Source organism: Nematostella vectensis, chromosome 1 (assembly GCF_932526225.1).
Source record: "Nematostella vectensis chromosome 1, jaNemVect1.1, whole genome shotgun sequence".
Taxonomy (NCBI): domain Eukaryota; kingdom Metazoa; phylum Cnidaria; class Anthozoa; order Actiniaria; family Edwardsiidae; genus Nematostella; species Nematostella vectensis.
In genome coordinates, this window is record NC_064034.1 from 1,791,344 (window position 1) to 1,814,313 (window position 22,970).

Sequence of the window (22,970 nt, forward strand, 5' to 3'; positions counted from 1 at the left end):
ACAAAAAATAATAATTAACGATCTCGTTGTGCACTTTATCCTTATCAACGAGGTTATACAAAACGCATATAGTTCACACGTTCAGCGTTAGGTTATACAAAACGCATATAGTTCACACGTTTAGCGTTAGGTTATACAAAACGCATATAGTTCACACGTTCAGCGTTAGGTGTCGGAGCTGTGTTGATTTTTATTCGCAGAATTAAAATTAATCAAACATGTTTGCTCTCTGCGTGCTATTGATTGTCTATATCGTTTGTCATGTATAACGCGCAAAGGACATACTCTCTACCGTGCATCTATTTATCGAGCCGCCAATGTCTTTGGTACTACCTCTGTAAACACTTGGGGAATAGTTGGGTTGGCGTCCTTTAGAAGTGGGCGTCACAAACCTGTTAGCCTCGATGAAAGAATACAAATGTGACAGCACTGAGATTCAGTGTGCATTCCAAGATTCCCACTCTGAGACGCCGACCGTTACGAGGGCTGAAGCTCCCCCAGGCCAAACAGTCAAACCTCACGAAAAGAGCAAAAGCCAAGCTATCGATCAAGACATGGCAAACAACAAGGTTAGCGCCGAAAACCTCGTCCCTGAACCTGGATTTCTTCAGGAGCGGAGGGGTAAAAGAATTTGGCAGATTATTAGCATGGTTATTTTGGTCTTTGCTGTTGTTATGCTTGCTTTATTCATTTGGCAGTTGTCAAAACAGTCCGCCAAGAGCCCAGTATCGGAGAGAACCCAAGGCAATGATGACAGCGTTTGGCCTGCCATTAAGAAGTGTCCAATTCTCCCACCACTAGTATCGCTACCCCGAGACCTACCGAAAGATTTGAATCAGTCACTTGTAAGAATTGAAGACTACTTGAAAAAGCTTGTGAATCCGCAGAGTCAGCTCCCTGCAATCTCTGCAACTATTTACTACAAAGACAAGGTTCTATGGATTGGACACTACGGGACAAAAATTGCGGAAAATAAAACCCCTCCGAATGATGATACTCGGTACCGGATCGGTAGCATAACCAAAGTTTTTCCCGTGATAATGTTATATAAAATGTACCAAGATGGATTGATCGATTCATTAGACGACCCACTGAGTAAATATGCCCCCGATTTCCATATGAATAACCCATTCACGGAAGAGAATATAACTTTACGACAAATAGCTAACCAGTTATCCGGGCTCCCTCGCGAGGCCCCCTGCGGCGCGTGCTTAAATGAAACGACTTCCAGTAAGCAGCTCGCCCTGCTTCGTAACCGAAGCCTTGTGGTTGAGCCAGGGACAGTGCCGTCCTACAGCAACCTCGGATATGCTCTGCTAGGAAGGTTGCTGACGGAGATGCCAAAAGTAAACATGACCTTCGAGGATTGGACTCGGAACAAAATTTTAATCCCTCTGGGATTAAACAACACGGGGTTCCGCATCGACAAAGAGGTTGAGCAGGATATGGCGCCTTCTTACAACTCCTTGGGGAATCGCGTGCCCTTCATGGACATTAAATGGCTAGCCCCTGCTGGACAAATGTACTCGAGCCCGCGGGATATGGCTTTGTTCGGGATGTATCTGAACGCAGCAAAGAAACAATCAGTTCTGCAAACGAAGTACTTGAGGGAGATCTTATCACCGTCGGACATAGCGCCTGATGGGCAGACTTTGTGGGGAAGTCCGTGGGAGATGATCTTTCATAAGAATTTCCTCGTCCGAGGCAAGGGGGGTACAATTGACAGCTATTCGGCTATGGTGAGCGTTGTCCCTGAAATCCAGCTCGGCTTTAATGTGTTCATTAATGCTGCATACCATTTCAAGGAAGGCGCCCTCATCGCTAATACTATTTTGGATTATGTATACAGAGAATTTTTACCCGTGTTTAACAGAACATTATTCGAAGTAGGCGGCAGGTTAAAGTTCAATAACGCAACGATGTATATCGGTACTTACAACATTACAAAGACAAGCGAACTTACTGGAGAAATTGAATCAAAGTACCAAGCGACAATCGACGATCACAACTACACCTTACTTTATACTGAAAATAACAAGAAAACATTCTTATATGACACTGAAGTCCCTTTACTTCTAAGAGCAGCTAAAGATACAAGCAGCTGTCTAGAATCACAACTCGGCAATCGTGCTCAGTTTTATTTTTCGCCCGCTGTTGAAGGTGTGTCTCCCGGATTTTTAGTGCCGGGATGGGGCATCACTGGGGTACGGGTGTAGGAGGTAGTCTCCCGGGGTTTCCTTGCCTGGATGGGGGATCAGGGGGGAACGGGTGTAGATGGTGGGTCTTCCGGGTTTTCAGTGCCGGGGTGGAGCATTGCTGGGGTACGGGTGTAGGGGGTAGTCTCCCGGGTTTTCCTTGACGGGATGGGGGATCAGATAAGTACGAGTGTAGGAGGTAGACTACTGGGTTTTCAGTGCCGGGGTGGGGGATCAGGGGGGTATGGGTGTAGATCTTGATCTCCAGCACCTTTTGGAGCGGATAGTAGAAATGGGCATGGAACTGACAGAAAGTTATAGGGCGGAGAGAATACGTAGTTGGGTAAATTATGCGCTGGCTTATCGAGCACGTGTCAGGGCATGGTAAAGGGTGTACAGCATTGATTTATATCAGTTATCACGTCAAAATCTTCAATTATTACGCCGTTACAGATTAGAGATATCGTATTCACATAAAATATACTATCTAATCATCAGTGATTTGCGTGGTCTACTATTTCCGGTGTAAGCGCGACCCCCTCTTGGCCGTCAAAAAGTGGGTCATGTCTTATTGGGGATATTCTCAAATACTATCCTATTTTCATAGTATACCTACTGCGCACTACATCCCCCCCCCTACCCCTCTCGGTACACCCATGGTCCTTTTTGCACGAAGCATATAAGCGAGCCCCAGCAATATTTACTAACAACTATATTTTGGACATTCACTTCCTAAAATGACGAGCTATGCAAAGCAAGCAACCTAAAAATATACATAAAGTAAAAATAAATACCTCCCCAGGAGACTCAACAATGTACTCGCAAAAGACGCAACAACCAAGTACGAATAATATTTGAGATTTTCAAGATTTTATTTTATTAGTAGAATGAACGCCTAATTCTAACTCCACATGTCTACTTCAAACCAAGAATCGCAAACCGCAAAAGCGCACAGGAAAACGCACAGAAACCGCTTAGAAAAACTTAAAAAACCGTCAAAACAAGTAAACAACCGTAAACCGCGCAGTCTATAAAAAACGCAATACCGCGGACAAGAATCGTGCAGTTTTTCAAAATAAGGAATATATTAGTTTCCTTATATGGAAGTGACCGCGTTTGGCAAAAACGACAATTTTTGGCTGAATTTTCTTGATACGGAAAAACTGCGCCAGATTTAAGTCTTTCATTACTATAACGTCCTGAGACGCCCGTAAAATATAGCCCAACTTCAAAACGTCAGAAATGCAAACTGAACATCACCAGACCCGGATACTCATGGATTCGTCCAAGGCATAGACGACCTTCAAAAGCAGATCCAAGCAATGTGATAGAATTGACTCCATTTCAAAATATTAACTTTGATTTCTGACCAATTCGTAAACGAATGCTTAAACTCAGAAACATTTCATGCCAAAAAAGACACGAAATTCCGAACTACAAATAAAGACAAGCAAACACAGATCAAGTCACAAATAGATACCTTTATTGCGCTCAGTCAGGTCCAATTTTACAGCCATCAGCCACAATAATCAATGCTAAAACCTCCATTAGAAGCGAGTCTACATGTTTCGGCTAAAATGCATGCCTGCACTGCATCATGGGAGTCTTAGAAACGCCTTCACAGAGAGGCGGGCAACCCCCCCCCCCCCCCCATAATTATACCAGTTTTTTTGCCCCAAAGCCAAACAAAACATTTCCAGGTCCAAGGAACCCAGGAAAAGCCTGAAAACAATTTTTGAATAAGTTTGGGTAGCAAAGATGTGCCACATTGGAGAGTATGAGGCCATTTACTAGAAAATTCTCACTCGGTGAAACCCAAACAAGGAATTATTTATCCCATTGAATCAACCTCAGCGTGCAAACATCCATAAGCACAGCATTAATTATACACAAATAGACTTCATTATCTATTAACTATAGATAGACTTCATGTCCTAAGGCACTCTCCAGTTGTGAAAAGCTGTAATTTTTAAGCAAATTAAAAGTAAAACTGTGGTATGGTAAGCAACAATGTCGTCGCTAGATTGAAAAGACACCGCAGTGCATTGTTGGAAACTTCAAGGCGTACCGTCTTGGGTCAGCGGTAGTAACTTTTTTGGTAGCGTTGGACTTGAAACTGGAAAGCTATTTCCAGTTCTTTTGCTGAATAAACTAGTGGAGGATGGGCATATGTTGGCCCCCCTCAAATCCAAGACCAAATATCGTGACCCCCCTAGACCGGGCGCCCAAAAATTTGCACCACCCCTAAAGCACCTTCCATGTTAAAGTGGGAAACCTTGCGTGACATGATGCTGGTGGATTATGTGACACGGGATTATCATTGCATGTGGGGGTATGTTTGGGAGATGCGTTTTGTTGATGGTCTGGTAGTGAGAGGAAAAGGTGGTAATTTAGATACATATGCCACACACTTTGCTGTTGTACCGGAACTACAACTAGGTGTCAACATTTTATTCAACATGGACATAGCATTTACCACTCAGCAATTAACATCTTCCTCTCAGACTATGTGCACAAAAATCTTATTTCTCCTCTCACTGAAGCCTTGTTGATCTTCAAAAGAAAGCCAAGTTTCCTATTGATCCTACACCCTTCCTAGGAACCTATAATGTCACTCAACATATTAGCCATATGGGTAATACTCAACATATTAGAAGACAAAGACAAACTCCATCAAAAACCAACCCAGCAGCTGGCCTGACTCGACTTATGCTGGCCACCCGCTGATGCTCCAGGCACACATGACAATGATGGGGGGAGGGGTGCGTTTGCTTCAACACGCAGCATCACGTGATGCGATCATGGTGTTTTCCCCACCAGGAAAGGATGGTAGGTCATTCAAGTTCACAGTAAAAGCTTCAATGACTGAAGGATATAGAATAGCCTAAAATGTACTCAAAATTTTGTTCATAATGTTTGTATTTATGTACGGTCTTGATGAAAGGTGCTTATACACCTATTTCAAATAAGGTTGCACTCTGTGTATCGTAACCCGCAGTGCTTCATGGGTACAAAGTAAATAAGCAAATAACATTCACATAGCCTTCAGATAGAAGGATTCAGCCGTTTATACGCTACCCATGAACCACCGCGGGTTACGACACACAGATTCTCGAGTGCAACCTTATTTGAAATAGGTTTATATGATCAGTGGTTAATAGAAAAGAATTTTATGACAGGATTATTGGACCGGACACTGTTACGAATTTGGTGTATCATATGTAGCATAGTCTAATCCAATGTAATAATTTATTTTTTATCGATCGAAAAGCTGATCTATATACTTATAATATCATCGATAAGTGATTATTAGAGAATGATAAGAGAGAAATGTGAAAAAGAGAAATCCAGGACCCTCATGCACACTTGGAATGTACTGATACCATTATGACTATTCACAATGAAACCCAATAGACATACACAAAATTAAAAATATATTAGTAAAAAAAAATATTGGCCAAAATGATTATTAGATTAAATGTGATAATATAATAAATTATATTATCTAAATAATTTAGATCCCTGATCCCAAAAATAAAGCTGATTTTTGATCCCATATACCTCGTAACTACCCTGAGATAAACGTTTTCTGCGTATCAGAAGAGCGCTGTTTAAGAAGGGTGTGTAGAGAGGAGGGGGACTCACTGAGAAATACCCGCGGCTTGAAAGGTGACTAGAGAAGACCGGCTCAAAACAGTCATTTTTTCAACTTACTTGCATAATGGATAGTGTATGATGGGAAATTTAATAGGCATTTAAATAAGTAAAAAAAAGGATATATGCTTAATGTATTGTTATAATTGTGAACATTAAAACTCAAACAAAATAGCTGACGCCATAAATTGGACCTTCAATGAAGGAGTTATACGCTGCAAACAGCCCTTACAATTTTTATCAAACGTTGTATTTACCTTCCTGTATTTGTCTTTAAGGTTGCCCGATAAAAAGAGTTATTTCAATATAGAAAACCTTTTAATTTTAGACAAATACCTTTTGTTACCATTTCACAACAAGGGCAAATGCAAGAACTGCTGTGTACATAAGTGAACATTCATCCGAAAAAACACGCGAAACACGTATTCGGACGTATAATGGCCACCTTTGTGTGATAGTCAATACCAGTTTACTTATGACATGTTTTGTAAAAAGGTCTTTATTGCAAGAGGACTTATTTCAGAGTTATCTGCAAGCTGATCACAGTCGTGAAACCTTTGGCTGGAGAAAAGATGGTATTACTAACGCTGTCCGCGCTATGCTTCCTAAGTAGTGTGTCAGGTAATGTTTTCCACCAGAACACTTACACATCAATACTGTTTTACATTGCAAAGAGGGTATCACGTCGTTCATACCCAGTTCGTCCACAAGCGAGTCTTTCGTCCACATATAGTTTTTACAACTTTTTGGTTTGGATCGGGTATTCGTACCAAGACGTAGGGGCCTAAAGTGGTGTGGTAGTGAGGTTGGTGTGATCATATGGTATGGTGATGTTGGAGGGTGATGGTGAAGGATAGCTAGTAAGATAGTGTAGAGTGGAGATGGTAGTAATGTAATTACGGTGAAAAGGTGGATTGGTTCGACTAGTAGGTGGTGGAGGGTGGTGAAAAGATGAAGTGGGACTATAGAATAGGTTGTGGTAGTGTGTGGTGGGCAGGCGAAAAAGAAAAAAATAATAATAATATGGTGTGGTGTGGAGATGGCTAATGGCTGTGTTGGTGGGAAAAAACCGGCACGGTGTATAGGCGAGAGCGGCGGCGAGGGGGATGTGGAGCAGATAAGGCCCACAACTCAGCGTGATGGGTCTATGTGTTTTAAAATGGCGGTGGTGCGGAGGACGATTTAAAATCTGCGAGGCCACGGTGCAAATGTGGGTGATGATGTATCGTTATGATGTTAGGTGATAGTAAGGTGTTGGTTTGTGGGTAGGTAGGGTGGGTCATAGGGTGTGGTCGTTTGTAGTTGGGTTTTGTGCTGTGGGGTAAATGTTTGTATGGTTGGGGAGGGGGCTGTATGTAGGTGTTTGTAAGGGGGGGAAATTGGTTGTGGGGTAGTGTCTGGTGTAGGGTGTGGCTGGTTGGTGTGTTGTGGGTTGGTTGGTATAGTCGTAGGATGCTATGGTGTGTATGTGGTAGGCTATGTGTGGAGGGGTAGAGGTGTGTGTGGTGGGAGGGGGGTTGGACTGTATGTAGATTGTGTTGTTGGGGGGAGCGTTGGTTGTAGGACTAGTGGCTGCTATAGGGTGTGGTTGGTTTGGTGTGTTGTAGGGTGAGTAGTGTTGTGGCCATGGGGGGGGGGGGGGAAGGGGTGTGTGGTTTTTGTGTTGGCAGGGGTCTGGCTTGTGAAGGGTGTGTTAGGTGTGTATATTTTAGGTGAGAGTGTAGGAAAGTGTGAGGGGGGGGGAGGAAGTGTATGTGTAGGTGTGTGGGGCTTAGGTGGGTGTTGGTGTTGTGTTGGGGTTTTGAATAATCGTGGTGGGTTGTATGATGACGTGGTATGGGTGAAGTGGGTATGGGGCTGTTTGTGGGGTGAGGGATGAGGGGGTGCTTGTTGTGGGGTAGGGGGGTGCTTGGGTGGTAAGCTAGGTTTGAGGGGGGAGAGAAAGGGGGTTGTGACATGTATAGAGCTGGGTGGTAGTAGTGGGTAGGTATGTTGTGTGGTAAGGATAGAGTAATATTTAATTTGTGAGAGGGATGTGGGTATGTATGTGTTTGTACTATGTGTAGGAGGGAAGGTGGTTGTAGGCGAGGTGGTTGTGTGTTTTTTGGGCGTGTGGTGTTGGGGGAGTGGGGTAGTGTGGGGGTCTGTATGCCTAGGGGTGGTGGTAGTGGCATGTTGGGGTGTAGTTGAGGTGTGTAGGTGGGGTAAGGGGTGTGGGGTATAGGGGAGGAGTGTGCTAGTGGTGTGAGGTGGGTGTGGGAGGGTGTGGGTAGTGGAGGGTTTGGGGGGTGAGGTGTGTTAGTGTGGGAGTAGGTGGGGAGTGTGGCGGTGTGGTGGAGGGGGGGTCGGGGCGTGGAGGTGTGGGAGGGGGTACGTCTTGGGATCACAGATTGTGATACAGCACTTTCCCCGTATGGTACATAACTTTTTGGTTTGGATCGGGTATTCGTACCAAGACGTAGGGGCCTAAAGTGGTGTGGTAGTGAGGTGGGTGTAATCGTATGGTATGGTGATGCTGGAGGGTGATGGTGAGGGATGGCTAGTAAGGTAATGTGGAGTGGAGATGGTAGTAATGTAATTACGGTGGGGAGGTGGATAGGTTAGACTAGTAGGTGGTGGAGGGTGGTAGAAAGATAAAGTGGGACTATAGAATAGGTTGTGGTAGTGTGTGGTGGGTAGGTGAAAAAGAAAAAATTAGTAATAATATGGTGTGGTATGGAGATGGCTAATGGCTGTGTTGGTGGGGGAAAAAATTGGTATGGTGCACAGGCAAGAGTGGTAATGAGGGAGATGTGGAGCAGGTGCAGTTGTGGGAACTATTAGGTATGAAATAGTATATCATGATTGTTACTATGACAATATGGAGTAGGAATATAATGCCTAAATAATGTAAAAAATGAACAGGAAATATGTCCAAAAGGTGTCCAAAAATCCACCAAAAATAATAGAATAGTTTCTATTACAGCGAAAGTAATTGTAAAATAAATTGTAGCGCAGAAATATTATAAGAAACAACATTATGAGACTAAAGAAAACAAAGAAAACTAACTTTTCTGGGTTAAGAATAGAACGGAAGTGACGTAGCACTTATGCATATTCGGTAAGTTAATTATGCGACCAAATTTAGAACGAACGAACGCCCTGACACAAGCCGATGCGTCACCACGAAACAGACAAGCCCACGCGAATGATGCGAATTTGCACGGAAAATATGTGTATTGATGGAGTACCATGAAAGACAAAGGGTTCCAACAGCGATGGCAAAAGGTTAGAGTGTTGAATGAGGCCGCACGTGCCATAGGAACGGAGATAATTGCTTGTTTAAACTCGAGTGACCTCGTGCCTGACCCGATGAGTGAACTGTTAGTAAAGCAATTAACAAAGCAGAAACCAGCTTGGAGTTGTGTATAAGAACAAAATAATTCTCCAGAAAGGAATGTAAAGCAGATCTAACAGATCTCCCCCATTCATAATGAGGTCGTATGTGTTATAGGAACGGAGATAATTGCTTGCTAAAACTCGAGTGGCCTCGTGCCTGATTCGATGAATAAATTGTTAGTGAAGCAATTAACAAAGCGGAAACTAGCTTAAAGTTGTGTATCGGAACAAAATCATTCTACAGAAAAGAATGTAAAACAAATCTTAAATGATTGTAATAAACGGAGAAGTTATTCTGTCAGGTGATGTTCGGGTGGTTAAGATTATGGGTTATGAGACGACGGGTTAAGGTTGTTATAAGAGATGGGGTTGATAATAAAACGACATGAGAGTTATGAATAAAGGGTTTTTTTTATTTAGTGGAGAAGGTGGTTAGTAAATATGGTATTATGTGGAGATTGAAACAGTTAAAATCGGAAGCTTGTTGCGAGTGTTGTGTAGCGGATGTGAAGAGGTGATGGCGGCATTAATAAAATCTGATAAAGGGGGATAATGTGAGTGTGGACAGAATGATAAGCAGGGATATTGTGAAAAGACTGTGTAGTGTTTATGGGAAAGTGTGTTGTGTGTAGGGTGGGAAAGTAATGTGTAGGATAAGAGAAAGAAAAGTGTTTGGATTGTAGGGAGGAAATGGTGAGCGGTAATAGGGAGGGTGAGGTATGTGTGGAGGTATGTATCTAATGAAGTGTGTAAATGGTATGACTGACAGGCGAAATTAAACAACAACAGAGACCGAATGAGTGTTGCGAAAACGCCGAGAAAAGATAAAAAATACTGTAGCGGTGAAAGGGTGTATTGCGGACAATGGAAATTGATGCTAGTAAAACGGCGAGAAGAAGATGAAGTAGGGGCGCGGGAGGCGACAAAGGGAGCGCGGTGAGAGTGGAGATGACGCTGAAACGTTAACAAGACAGGAAGGATAGTTTTCCCCAGATGAAGCGATAATCGGTGGTAAGAGATAAGGGTAAAAGGCAAAGGCACGAAGAAAACAACCGGCATGTATATGCAAAATGGACATAACAAAATAAACCAATAAGACAAAAGTGTGTAGGTCATTTCAAAGAGCTCTGCGAAATGTGGAACTAAAGGCATATAACGCCAACCAAGACTTCTCATCAGGGGGCGAGGTCTATTGGTTGGTCATATACGAACCTGGAGGTTAAAGCGGGGGGACTTAGGGGAAAGCTAGGGGAAAACCGGTGATGATGGTGGGAGTAAAAAGGGAAAAAACTAGGGAGATGATTCGTATATGAAGCGTGTTTCGAATGATAAGGCCCTCATCACCCGCCCCTACACGCTCGTTAGTAATGCCTGTAGTGAAGCGTGGTGCATGCAATGTCCAAACCTGTGTAGCGACTGGCTCCAGCTGAGTGCATGGCTTGGTCTGAAAAGTAAAAGATAGCGCGCCGGGAAATGAGGTAAAGAGAAAAAAGTGGATAGAGGCTCAGATAGGAGGGGGAAGTGTGTAGTGGACAAAATGGTCCATGTGATGGTCCTGGCTAGCGGCTGTTTGTGGTGGACTAAATGATAAATAAGTATGGGGACTTATGCATGTAGCAGGAAGGGAAGAGAATACGGGTGTCGTGATTTGGTGGGTAGTATATAGGATGTGTGGAAAGGAGGGTGTACATACCTGAGATGTGTATTGGCGGAGCTTAGATTGCGTGTCTTGTAGGTATTCCGTATGCAGCGAAGCGAGGGGTTATGAGGGGATTGCGCTCGTGGTTATACGAGTATTAGATGAAAATAGATATTGCTGTTTCCGTTTCCGGTTATTGTACATCCGGGTATTTATTAACTAGGTTGCGGTTTGGTTTACAAAATTGGCAAAATATGGCGGATGAATACAATGAATGGCTATGTTATTGTACGGGAATATTTTGGAAGTGTTCTGTGCTAGATAGGATGACGGGGTGGCATGCGCTGAGAGGATAGAGTGTTGGTGAGGAGCCAGGTTGGATATTCAAGGCAGTAGCGTGTGTTACGTAGGAGTCTCGTGGAAGTTTTCCTGCGGTCATTGTTGAGGCCGGATGTCTATATCTGGTGGCTTGTTGTCGATGGACTGTATTTTTATAGACGGACTGTTTTTATTGGTGTGGATATGCTGTGTGGTACAGGAGACTCGTAGAATTCCTTTTTGGTTCGGATCGGGTTTTCGTACCAAGACGTAGGGGCCTAAAGTGGTGTGGTAGTGAGGTTGGTGTGATCATATGGTATGGTGATGTTGGAGGGTGATGGTGAAGGATGGCTAGTAAGGTAATGTAGAGTGGAGATGGTAGTAATGTAATTACGGTGAAAAGGTGGATAGGTTCGATTGTAGGTGGTGGAGGGTGGTGAAGAGATAAAGTGGGGGAATAGAATAGGTTGTGGTAGTGTGTGGTGGGTAGGTGAAAAAGCAAAACAATAATAATAATAATATGGTGTGGTATGGAGATGGCTAATGGCTGTGTTGGTGGGGGAAAATTGGTACAGTGTATAGGTAAGAGTGGTGGTGAGGGAGATGTGGAGTAGATAAGGCTTACAATTTAGCGTGATGGGTCTGTGTGTGTTGAAATGGTAGTGGTGCGTAGGTCGATTTAAAATTTGTGAGGTTATGGTGTAAATGTGGGTGATAATGTATGTGGGTCATAGGGTGTGGTCGTTTGTAGTTGGGTTTTGTGCTGTGGGGTAAATGTTTGTATGGTGGGGGAGGGGGCTATATGTAGGTGTTTATAGGGGGAAGAAAATTGGTTGTGGGGTAGTGTCTGGTGTAGGGTGTGGCTGGCTGTTGTGTTGTGGGTTGGTTGGTATAGTCGTAGGATGCTATGGTGTGTATGTGGTAGGCTATGTGTGGAGGGGTAGATGTGTGTGTGGTGGGAGCGGGCTTGGGCTGTATGTAGGATGTGGTGTTGGAGGGAGCGCTGGTTGTAGGACTAGTGGCTGCTGTAGGGTGTGGTTGGTTTAGTGTGTTGTAGGGTGAGTAGTGTTGTGGCCATGAGGGGGGGGGGGTAAGGGGTGTGTGGTTTTGGTGTTGGCAGGGGTCTGGCTTGTGTAGGGTGTGTTAGGTGTGTATATTTTAGGTGAGAGTGTAGGAAAGTGTGAGGGGGGAGGAAGTGTATGTGTAGGTGTGTGGGGCTTAGGTGGGTGTTGGTGTTGTGTTGTGGCTTGGAATAATCGTGGTGGGTTGTATGATGGCGTGGTTTGGGTAAAGTGGGTATAGGGCTGTTTGTGGGGTGAGGGATGAGGGGGTGCTTGTTGTTGGGTTCTACTGCCCCTTACGTACCTGATCTTCGTCGACACTGTTCAAACAGTCTGGGTGCTTTATCAAAATGCACTCGACGCACCGTTTGGAGCCTGTAATGGCGGCCAAGTGCTGTGCTTAGAGTATCCCTTGCCATGTTTGTGCTCTTACCAATACTAAAGATATACTCCGCTGTGTTCTTGGCACCTTTCTCCACCGCGTGACCCAGCGGTGTCATTTTGTCTTCGTCCTTCAGGTCGATTCGTGCCTCGTGCTCTATCTACAGAGAGATGATGGCAATCATAAGACATCAACGTGTTCATAGAATCATCATATTGTCTTCAGCATTATTTTTATTATAATCCCAAGTTGACACTAGGTCGTTTGTGCAACGACGACGGAGACGGCACTAAAAACGACGAGCACCCTTATAAATTGTTCAAAACGTCGACGACATCCGGGGGGGGGGGGGGAAGAGACACCCTGTCCATGATACATTTCACACCGCCGCCCGTCGAGATGGCGCGCAGATGATCTTAAGGTGGTAAGTCATGAAGGTGGTAAATCCGACACATTCGCGTTTTTCGCTGCTTGGTCTGATTATTAAGCGCAATTTTATTGGTAGGGTGTCAATCCACCCTAGTTGACGTCGGTCACGGCAAATCTAGAACTTTATCTCCTTACATAAGGATTTGACTAGACAATCAACAGGCAAGCTGTGGAATAACTAGGGAGTCGTTGTGAGCGTGTAGGCGTGAATCAGGGAAATAAAAAAAAGACGAGGTTTATGTGGTATGTTTTACGCCTCTGTGGGAAAAAATAGTTTCGCTGACGCTTCAAAGCGTTAGCTCTTCGTCGAAGCAAAATAAGATTCATTACAGGTCAGCTAATAAAACTTCAAATCAAGCATATATTCTCACCAGCAACTTGCAGATCTTGAGCTTATCCATTCCGCATGCGATGTGTAGAGGTGTACAAAGACCTCGCCCTTTCGCATTCACGTTGCACTTCTCATTTGACACCAGCGTCTACAAAACACATATGATTTGATTGACGTGGTCAGCGTAAAACTTTGTTAAGAATAGTTGTCGACGGGATGATGGCGTATGGAAGTTTTTATCTTGCTTGCTTAGTTTGTTTCACAATATACCCCTCTCCCCCCCCCCCCCCGTCCTAACCGCCGCGTGCAATGGTGTGTCACCACGATTGTCTTGCCCATACCTCTCTCACCCAAGTATCCCCACCCTTCCCTCTTCAGTACCTTGACTATCGCCTTGTCACCAGTCCTAACCGCATCGTGTAAGGGCGTGTCACCACGATTGTTTTGCCCATACCTCCCCCCCTCACCCAAGCATTCCCACCCTTCCCTCTTTTGTACCCTGACTATCGCCTCGTCACCAGTCCTAACCGCCACTTGAAAGGGAGTGTCACCACGATTATCTTGCCCAGTCCCCTCTCACCCAAGTATTCTTACCCTTCCCTCTTTAGTACCTTGACTATCGCCTCGTCACCAGTCCTAACCGCCGCGTGTAAGGGTGTGTCACCTCTCTGGTCTTGTTTCGTAAGCTCCGCTCCGCGACTCAGTAAAAACTCAACGAACTCTATGCGTTTGCCTGTCGTTGCGTGGTGTAGCGGGGTCTTGCCGTACTCGTCGGCACAGTTGATGTCTACAATAGAGTATGGGCCGTTAAAACTTTCCGGATAAATAACTGTAAACGTAGAAGGTTTAACGGTATTTGCAAATAAAAAACGAGTGCATTTTCCCACCGACTCCCTTGTCTAGTAATTTGATGGCTGTCTCCTTGTCCCCCATGTACGCAGCAGCGCAAAGCTGTTCTTGTTTAGTGCCCTGGAGAAAGGATTGGCAAAAGAGACAAGGTTCAGTTTTCTAATATTGAGATTTCCAAAGCGCCTTAGATGCAAAGGTTCTCGAGGGGAGGTGGGGGGGGGGGGGGGGGGGGGGGAGTTACCGATAGTCCAGAAAAAAACATCAGTAAACCTGTTGTGCCTAGCGCCCCGATCTATTTTAGAAAGCCCGTAAGCTTCTGGCTTATGAATACGTAGCTCGCTTTACGATTGACGTTTTGGAGGCGGGGGGGGGGGGGGGGGGGGGGGGGGGGGTTGAAGGGGGGTTATGGTCCAACGATTTCCCGAGAGGGGATGGGTCCGCTATTAGGATTAACCTCAACTGTTGTCTTTAATGGCTGCTCGCTCTCGTCATCATCCAAATCCGCCTCCTTTGCCTTGCCGTTCACCATGACTAGCTCCACGTTTTTATCGTTTTTCTTCTTCTTTTTCTTATCGTTTGTTTTGTTGGGCTTGGGGGGTCTCGGGGGCTTTGGCGCTTTTTTTACCATTATTGAGGGTGAATATGATCTTGATAATAAAACCTGTGTTAAAACATTATAAATGGAATTTATTACCATAATGAACTGTGGCGAGGTCTGAGCTAAATGGAGGGAGCTTTAGGTCAAACCTGTTGTCATAAGCTCTGGCCCCATCAGTATGTTATTTTGCATTCGATAGTGCGCTCAAAGCGTAACAAACAAAAGTTCGGGTTCCACTACACTGTAGGGATTGTTTATTGCTTTTTGTATGCGTTCGTAGATGGATTTGTATCATGTATGACAGATTGATCATAAACTTGCATAACTCAGTTGCCTAGACTGTGAAAAATTGATAAAAAGAAATCTATCAGGGAATATAGGTGTGGAAAAAATTGTTAACGGCGGCTGGGTGTATCATAACTTTTAAAAAAAAATCAAAAAGAATTCTGAGGTTCAATATGAAAGGTAAAACTCCTGCAAACCTACAAACCACAAAAGGCACAAATCCTTGTGCAAACAAATAAAGATTTTTAAATGCTTTGGAATTTAAAGGTTAAAAGAACTTTGGAATTTAAAACTTAAAATACCTAAAAGAAGGTTTAATTTATTTTCCTTCATGTTCAGAGCTTATCGTCAAAACCAGAGAGACCTAATTTTCTCTGTAAATTGTTTTTGTGATTTAAATGAGTATTTCTAGACTAGGATGCTAGTTTTTAATGTTTCAAATCGCATCGCAAGTCGTGAGGCTTAGACATACATACATACATATTTTTACATACATACATATTTATTAGCACCCTCTATTATACAGATATTACTTATTAAATAAGAAAAGAAGAAAAATAAATATAATTTTTATAATTGGGCACCAGCCGCATTAAGAAATAGCATAGCTAATCGAGCTTAAGCGGCTAGGTCAAGCGGAAAATTGCATGGGTACAACATGATACATCAATATAATATCAATACAAACAGAAACGAAAAACAAACGACAATAGATGCACGCACCAGAACAAAACACGCACAAGCAAGGGGAGGTCGATTATAGGGATCATTTATATATAGGAGAGAATCTTAAGTTTGTAAATTACAACAATAATAGAGTTAGCTTTTGTAACGATCTAGAAGAGAGCTGATCATTAGTGTCTTGAAACTGGAGCGAGATTTAGATTTATAATCATCCTGAATATCGTTCCAGATTTTTACACCAAGAAAGCGAATGTTAAATTTGCCATAGTTTGTGCGTATCTTAGGCAGGTAATAAGTCTTCCTACTAGCAAGTCTTGTATTATATTGATGTATCCTGTTAATATTTGTGAAAAATGATTTGAAGACAGATGGCAAATGATCTGAATGGAAGTCATACATAAACAGTGCATTGTTAAGATAGATTATGTCATGAAGTTTGAGGAGACTAAGTTGGTAGAATAATGGATTTGAAGGGGTTCTAAAATCAGAAAAAGTTAATATTCTAATTGCCCTTTTCTGAAGTATAAAAAGGGGCTTAAGAGTAGTTGCATAGGTGTTGCCCCAGGTCACAACTGAGTAAGTTAGAAATGGAAATAATAATGTATAGTAACGCATTTTTAGGACTGAAATATTTACATAATGTCTTATTTTTGAAAGAACACCAATGCAACGTTTAATCTTTTTAGCTATATGAAGTATCTGATATTTCCAGCTAAGATGGGAGTCAATATAGATGCCTAGATATTTGATGTACTTCTCTTTCTTGATGCATTTGCCATTTATCTTAATACTTAGAGTATAATTAGAGATTTTCTGTGGTGGATGAAAAATGATGAAGTTTGTTTTATCGATATTTAGAGAGAGCTTATTGGCAGCAAGCCAGTTAGAAACATGAAGAAGATTTTCGTTGATACAGGATTCCAGAGCAAGCAAACTACTGTTCGAGTAAAATAGGTTAGTGTCATCAGCAAAGATATGAAAATCTTTGTGGGGAGAGAGTTTTCTGATAAAAATTTAACCACCTCCGAAAGAACAAAAAGGGATTTTTTATGCCTCTGCAGTATCTCCACAGGACGTTTATTGTCGGATTTGGCTAATACCAGACTGATCTAGCTTATGATTTTGAGTTTTGTCTACAAATAGCACGTCTGAGAACCAAAAGTGGACTTTCGGCCGTTGTGGGGTTTCGTTCGCACCCCCTGCATCCCCCCCTGGGTACGGGACTGGATTATGTGTCGCTCGTTTATTCCAGAGAACGTGAAACAAGGGACACATAAAGCTCTGCGAAAAAGAGCAAAACTAACCAAGGTAAGTGAAACCTAAAATCTGCGGACACTATGTATGTCTAAAAGAAAAAGAGCTGTAACTTGGTGTAACTCTTGATACCACGTAGCGTGTTTGGGCAAAGCTGAAAACACGGGGATGACTTTAAAATTAACACTGATTAACACTTACATGGGGTTTAAGAAAACAAACATTGTTTATTGTTACTGAGTACAACAAGCTATTGTAATTACACGCACTACACATGATCAATGCGTGTCTTGGCCAGTCGGTGAAAGCAGGGCCTCCGGGCTTACCCTTATCGGTGTCCTCTACACAACGTCTTTATTAGTTTAATTAAATATGGTGATAACCCGCAGCAAAATACGGTTTTTTTAATTACTTTTGGTGGCCCTAGCCCTTGATAGTAAAAATGCTTTTATCTGATCAATTGCAAGTGTTACAAACAGTAAACATTCGCAAGTCAAGATGAATTAAAACAGCTTTCTTTTTTATACTAAAGCTTTCTTATCTATTGCCAAAACATGGTGCTCTGAAGTAACATTGTTAACTTGTAAGTTTCAAACTTCGAAGAACCACGAGAGAGACTCTCAGCTTATAAGGTCTTTCTCTATTTAATCCCCAAATTACAACTGCTGGGAATATCTGAAGAACTCTGATTTTAATCAACGGATGCAATTAACGCAGTAAATAAGAATTCATCGGAGTTTTTATCGTATATTGTTTGCTAAAGTTTCTTGTTCCTAAACAAAGGAGCTAATATGGTTAGCAAAAGTAGTACTTCGCCTATCAATTCAATCAGAGAAAAGCACTTGAGCACACGACGTCCTAAAAATGTTGCTTGGGGCTTTTAAAGAAACAGTCTTTATTTGACGAACAGCTAGAGACCACTCTTAATAAAACAGAAAAAAATTAAATAAGTAAAGAAGCCGATCTATGTATGCGAAAAAGCATTTTATAATCATACTCTACACAACACCAAACGGCAAGGCTTTTGGGGACCCTGTCGCCCCTGTCTCCTTAACCTGTGTTGTTTGCCGCCACTGATTGATATTTATTTTGCTACGCTCCGTTCTGACCGACATTCAATATTCCTAGATAGCAAAGAAAAGGACTTGATAAAACGATAACAGCTTGACCACATAATTCACAGTTGTTAGAAATATGTTGAAACAGGGCACACAGGATCCATAGTCCAATGTTACTCGAATGTGTTATAAATCTCCAATGTTACTCGAATGTGTTATGAATTTCTCTTTTTCAAAGCTAATTCCTCTTTGGATTTTGCATTTTTAGCTGAAGACACATAGATAATATTTTTAAAATCGTGTTCAATTTGAGCTAATAACGGTAGTGGCTGTCCGGAGGCTCTTTGAATTGTTTGTGTACATTTGAATTGAGCGGAAAATCGGATCTAGATGTCAAAATAAGATAAACAAGAATCACAGAACTTGTGGAAGCCATTGGATCTGCTTCCACCTGGAACGTGCAAATCGACAGGTGGCCAGGCTTGGTTTAAATTCAATTTAACGTAATTTGGATTGTCTAATTGCCGTTATAATTTAATTCTATCGTCTCCAATGTGTGCTCTGTACTCTCAAGCAGAACGTTTGGCTATCAGATGGTGGCATTTACCATAACTCATTAAAGGCATGTATATTAAAATACTCTTGGAAAATCTAAATGTTGAAAATAATTTTGCTACAAACACACATACCTCACAAAAAATAATAATTAACGATCTCGTTGTGCACTTTATCCTTATCAACGAGGTTATACAAAACGCATATAGTTCACACGTTCAGCGTTAGGTTATACAAAACGCATATAGTTCACACGTTTAGCGTTAGGTTATACAAAACGCATATAGTTCACACGTTCAGCGTTAGGTGTCGGAGCTGTGTTGATTTTTATTCGCAGAATTAAAATTAATCAAACATGTTTGCTCTCTGCGTGCTATTGATTGTCTATATCGTTTGTCATGTATAACGCGCAAAGGACATACTCTCTACCGTGCATCTATTTATCGAGCCGCCAATGTCTTTGGTACTACCTCTGTAAACACTTGGGGAATAGTTGGGTTGGCGTCCTTTAGAAGTGGGCGTCACAAACCTGTTAGCCTCGATGAAAGAATACAAATGTGACAGCACTGAGATTCAGTGTGCATTCCAAGATTCCCACTCTGAGACGCCGACCGTTACGAGGGCTGAAGCTCCCCCAGGCCAAACAGTCAAACCTCACGAAAAGAGCAAAAGCCAAGCTATCGATCAAGACATGGCAAACAACAAGGTTAGCGCCGAAAACCTCGTCCCTGAACCTGGATTTCTTCAGGAGCGGAGGGGTAAAAGAATTTGGCAGATTATTAGCATGGTTATTTTGGTCTTTGCTGTTGTTATGCTTGCTTTATTCATTTGGCAGTTGTCAAAACAGTCCGCCAAGAGCCCAGTATCGGAGAGAACCCAAGGCAATGATGACAGCGTTTGGCCTGCCATTAAGAAGTGTCCAATTCTCCCACCACTAGTATCGCTACCCCGAGACCTACCGAAAGATTTGAATCAGTCACTTGTAAGAATTGAAGACTACTTGAAAAAGCTTGTGAATCCGCAGAGTCAGCTCCCTGCAATCTCTGCAACTATTTACTACAAAGACAAGGTTCTATGGATTGGACACTACGGGACAAAAATTGCGGAAAATAAAACCCCTCCGAATGATGATACTCGGTACCGGATCGGTAGCATAACCAAAGTTTTTCCCGTGATAATGTTATATAAAATGTACCAAGATGGATTGATCGATTCATTAGACGACCCACTGAGTAAATATGCCCCCGATTTCCATATGAATAACCCATTCACGGAAGAGAATATAACTTTACGACAAATAGCTAACCAGTTATCCGGGCTCCCTCGCGAGGCCCCCTGCGGCGCGTGCTTAAATGAAACGACTTCCAGTAAGCAGCTCGCCCTGCTTCGTAACCGAAGCCTTGTGGTTGAGCCAGGGACAGTGCCGTCCTACAGCAACCTCGGATATGCTCTGCTAGGAAGGTTGCTGACGGAGATGCCAAAAGTAAACATGACCTTCGAGGATTGGACTCGGAACAAAATTTTAATCCCTCTGGGATTAAACAACACGGGGTTCCGCATCGACAAAGAGGTTGAGCAGGATATGGCGCCTTCTTACAACTCCTTGGGGAATCGCGTGCCCTTCATGGACATTAAATGGCTAGCCCCTGCTGGACAAATGTACTCGAGCCCGCGGGATATGGCTTTGTTCGGGATGTATCTGAACGCAGCAAAGAAACAATCAGTTCTGCAAACGAAGTACTTGAGGGAGATCTTATCACCGTCGGACATAGCGCCTGATGGGCAGACTTTGTGGGGAAGTCCGTGGGAGATGATCTTTCATAAGAATTTCCTCGTCCGAGGCAAGGGGGGTACAATTGACAGCTATTCGGCTATGGTGAGCGTTGTCCCTGAAATCCAGCTCGGCTTTAATGTGTTCATTAATGCTGCATACCATTTCAAGGAAGGCGCCCTCATCGCTAATACTATTTTGGATTATGTATACAGAGAATTTTTACCCGTGTTTAACAGAACATTATTCGAAGTAGGCGGCAGGTTAAAGTTCAATAACGCAACGATGTATATCGGTACTTACAACATTACAAAGACAAGCGAACTTACTGGAGAAATTGAATCAAAGTACCAAGCGACAATCGACGATCACAACTACACCTTACTTTATACTGAAAATAACAAGAAAACATTCTTATATGACACTGAAGTCCCTTTACTTCTAAGAGCAGCTAAAGATACAAGCAGCTGTCTAGAATCACAACTCGGCAATCGTGCTCAGTTTTATTTTTCGCCCGCTGTTGAAGGTGTGTCTCCCGGATTTTTAGTGCCGGGATGGGGCATCACTGGGGTACGGGTGTAGGAGGTAGTCTCCCGGGGTTTCCTTGCCTGGATGGGGGATCAGGGGGGAACGGGTGTAGATGGTGGGTCTTCCGGGTTTTCAGTGCCGGGGTGGAGCATTGCTGGGGTACGGGTGTAGGGGGTAGTCTCCCGGGTTTTCCTTGACGGGATGGGGGATCAGATAAGTACGAGTGTAGGAGGTAGACTACTGGGTTTTCAGTGCCGGGGTGGGGGATCAGGGGGGTATGGGTGTAGATCTTGATCTCCAGCACCTTTTGGAGCGGATAGTAGAAATGGGCATGGAACTGACAGAAAGTTATAGGGCGGAGAGAATACGTAGTTGGGTAAATTATGCGCTGGCTTATCGAGCACGTGTCAGGGCATGGTAAAGGGTGTACAGCATTGATTTATATCAGTTATCACGTCAAAATCTTCAATTATTACGCCGTTACAGATTAGAGATATCGTATTCACATAAAATATACTATCTAATCATCAGTGATTTGCGTGGTCTACTATTTCCGGTGTAAGCGCGACCCCCTCTTGGCCGTCAAAAAGTGGGTCATGTCTTATTGGGGATATTCTCAAATACTATCCTATTTTCATAGTATACCTACTGCGCACTACATCCCCCCCCCTACCCCTCTCGGTACACCCATGGTCCTTTTTGCACGAAGCATATAAGCGAGCCCCAGCAATATTTACTAACAACTATATTTTGGACATTCACTTCCTAAAATGACGAGCTATGCAAAGCAAGCAACCTAAAAATATACATAAAGTAAAAATAAATACCTCCCCAGGAGACTCAACAATGTACTCGCAAAAGACGCAACAACCAAGTACGAATAATATTTGAGATTTTCAAGATTTTATTTTATTAGTAGAATGAACGCCTAATTCTAACTCCACATGTCTACTTCAAACCAAGAATCGCAAACCGCAAAAGCGCACAGGAAAACGCACAGAAACCGCTTAGAAAAACTTAAAAAACCGTCAAAACAAGTAAACAACCGTAAACCGCGCAGTCTATAAAAAACGCAATACCGCGGACAAGAATCGTGCAGTTTTTCAAAATAAGGAATATATTAGTTTCCTTATATGGAAGTGACCGCGTTTGGCAAAAACGACAATTTTTGGCTGAATTTTCTTGATACGGAAAAACTGCGCCAGATTTAAGTCTTTCATTACTATAACGTCCTGAGACGCCCGTAAAATATAGCCCAACTTCAAAACGTCAGAAATGCAAACTGAACATCACCAGACCCGGATACTCATGGATTCGTCCAAGGCATAGACGACCTTCAAAAGCAGATCCAAGCAATGTGATAGAATTGACTCCATTTCAAAATATTAACTTTGATTTCTGACCAATTCGTAAACGAATGCTTAAACTCAGAAACATTTCATGCCAAAAAAGACACGAAATTCCGAACTACAAATAAAGACAAGCAAACACAGATCAAGTCACAAATAGATACCTTTATTGCGCTCAGTCAGGTCCAATTTTACAGCCATCAGCCACAATAATCAATGCTAAAACCTCCATTAGAAGCGAGTCTACATGTTTCGGCTAAAATGCATGCCTGCACTGCATCATGGGAGTCTTAGAAACGCCTTCACAGAGAGGCGGGCAACCCCCCCCCCCCCCCATAATTATACCAGTTTTTTTGCCCCAAAGCCAAACAAAACATTTCCAGGTCCAAGGAACCCAGGAAAAGCCTGAAAACAATTTTTGAATAAGTTTGGGTAGCAAAGATGTGCCACATTGGAGAGTATGAGGCCATTTACTAGAAAATTCTCACTCGGTGAAACCCAAACAAGGAATTATTTATCCCATTGAATCAACCTCAGCGTGCAAACATCCATAAGCACAGCATTAATTATACACAAATAGACTTCATTATCTATTAACTATAGATAGACTTCATGTCCTAAGGCACTCTCCAGTTGTGAAAAGCTGTAATTT

At 42.8% G+C, this 22,970-nt stretch overlaps 3 protein-coding genes across 3 annotated transcripts in view; 2 read left to right on the forward strand and 1 right to left on the reverse strand.

The window, feature by feature from the left end:
• LOC5516363 (putative beta-lactamase-like 1) overlaps window positions 1-3,170 on the forward strand; it is a 37,702-nt gene extending 34,532 nt beyond the window's left edge. Inside the window, exon 2 of the mRNA XM_048732410.1 lies at window positions 53-3,170. Coding sequence (XP_048588367.1) covers window positions 405-2,216 — 1,812 coding nt within the window. The 5' untranslated portion in view covers window positions 53-404 and the 3' untranslated portion in view covers window positions 2,217-3,170. The remainder of the gene's footprint in view (window positions 1-52) is intronic.
• LOC125572217 (putative beta-lactamase-like 1) lies at window positions 134-21,977 on the forward strand. Its single transcript, XM_048732420.1, has 2 exons — window positions 134-169; window positions 18,860-21,977. Exon 2 carries the CDS (start codon window positions 19,212-19,214, stop codon window positions 21,021-21,023), a length of 1,812 nt encoding a protein of 603 aa, XP_048588377.1. The 5' UTR covers window positions 134-169; window positions 18,860-19,211; the 3' UTR covers window positions 21,024-21,977.
• On the reverse strand, window positions 12,542-15,225 carry LOC125561935 (ankyrin repeat-containing protein DDB_G0279043-like). The gene is made up of 5 exons (XM_048726955.1): window positions 14,691-15,225; window positions 14,275-14,356; window positions 13,999-14,174; window positions 13,428-13,535; window positions 12,542-12,787 (listed from the first exon to the last, which is right to left on the reverse strand). The coding sequence occupies exons 1-5, from the start codon at window positions 14,931-14,933 to the stop codon at window positions 12,542-12,544; spliced, it is 855 nt and encodes a 284-aa protein (XP_048582912.1). The 5' UTR covers window positions 14,934-15,225.
• Window positions 21,978-22,970: the final 993 nt, after the last annotated feature.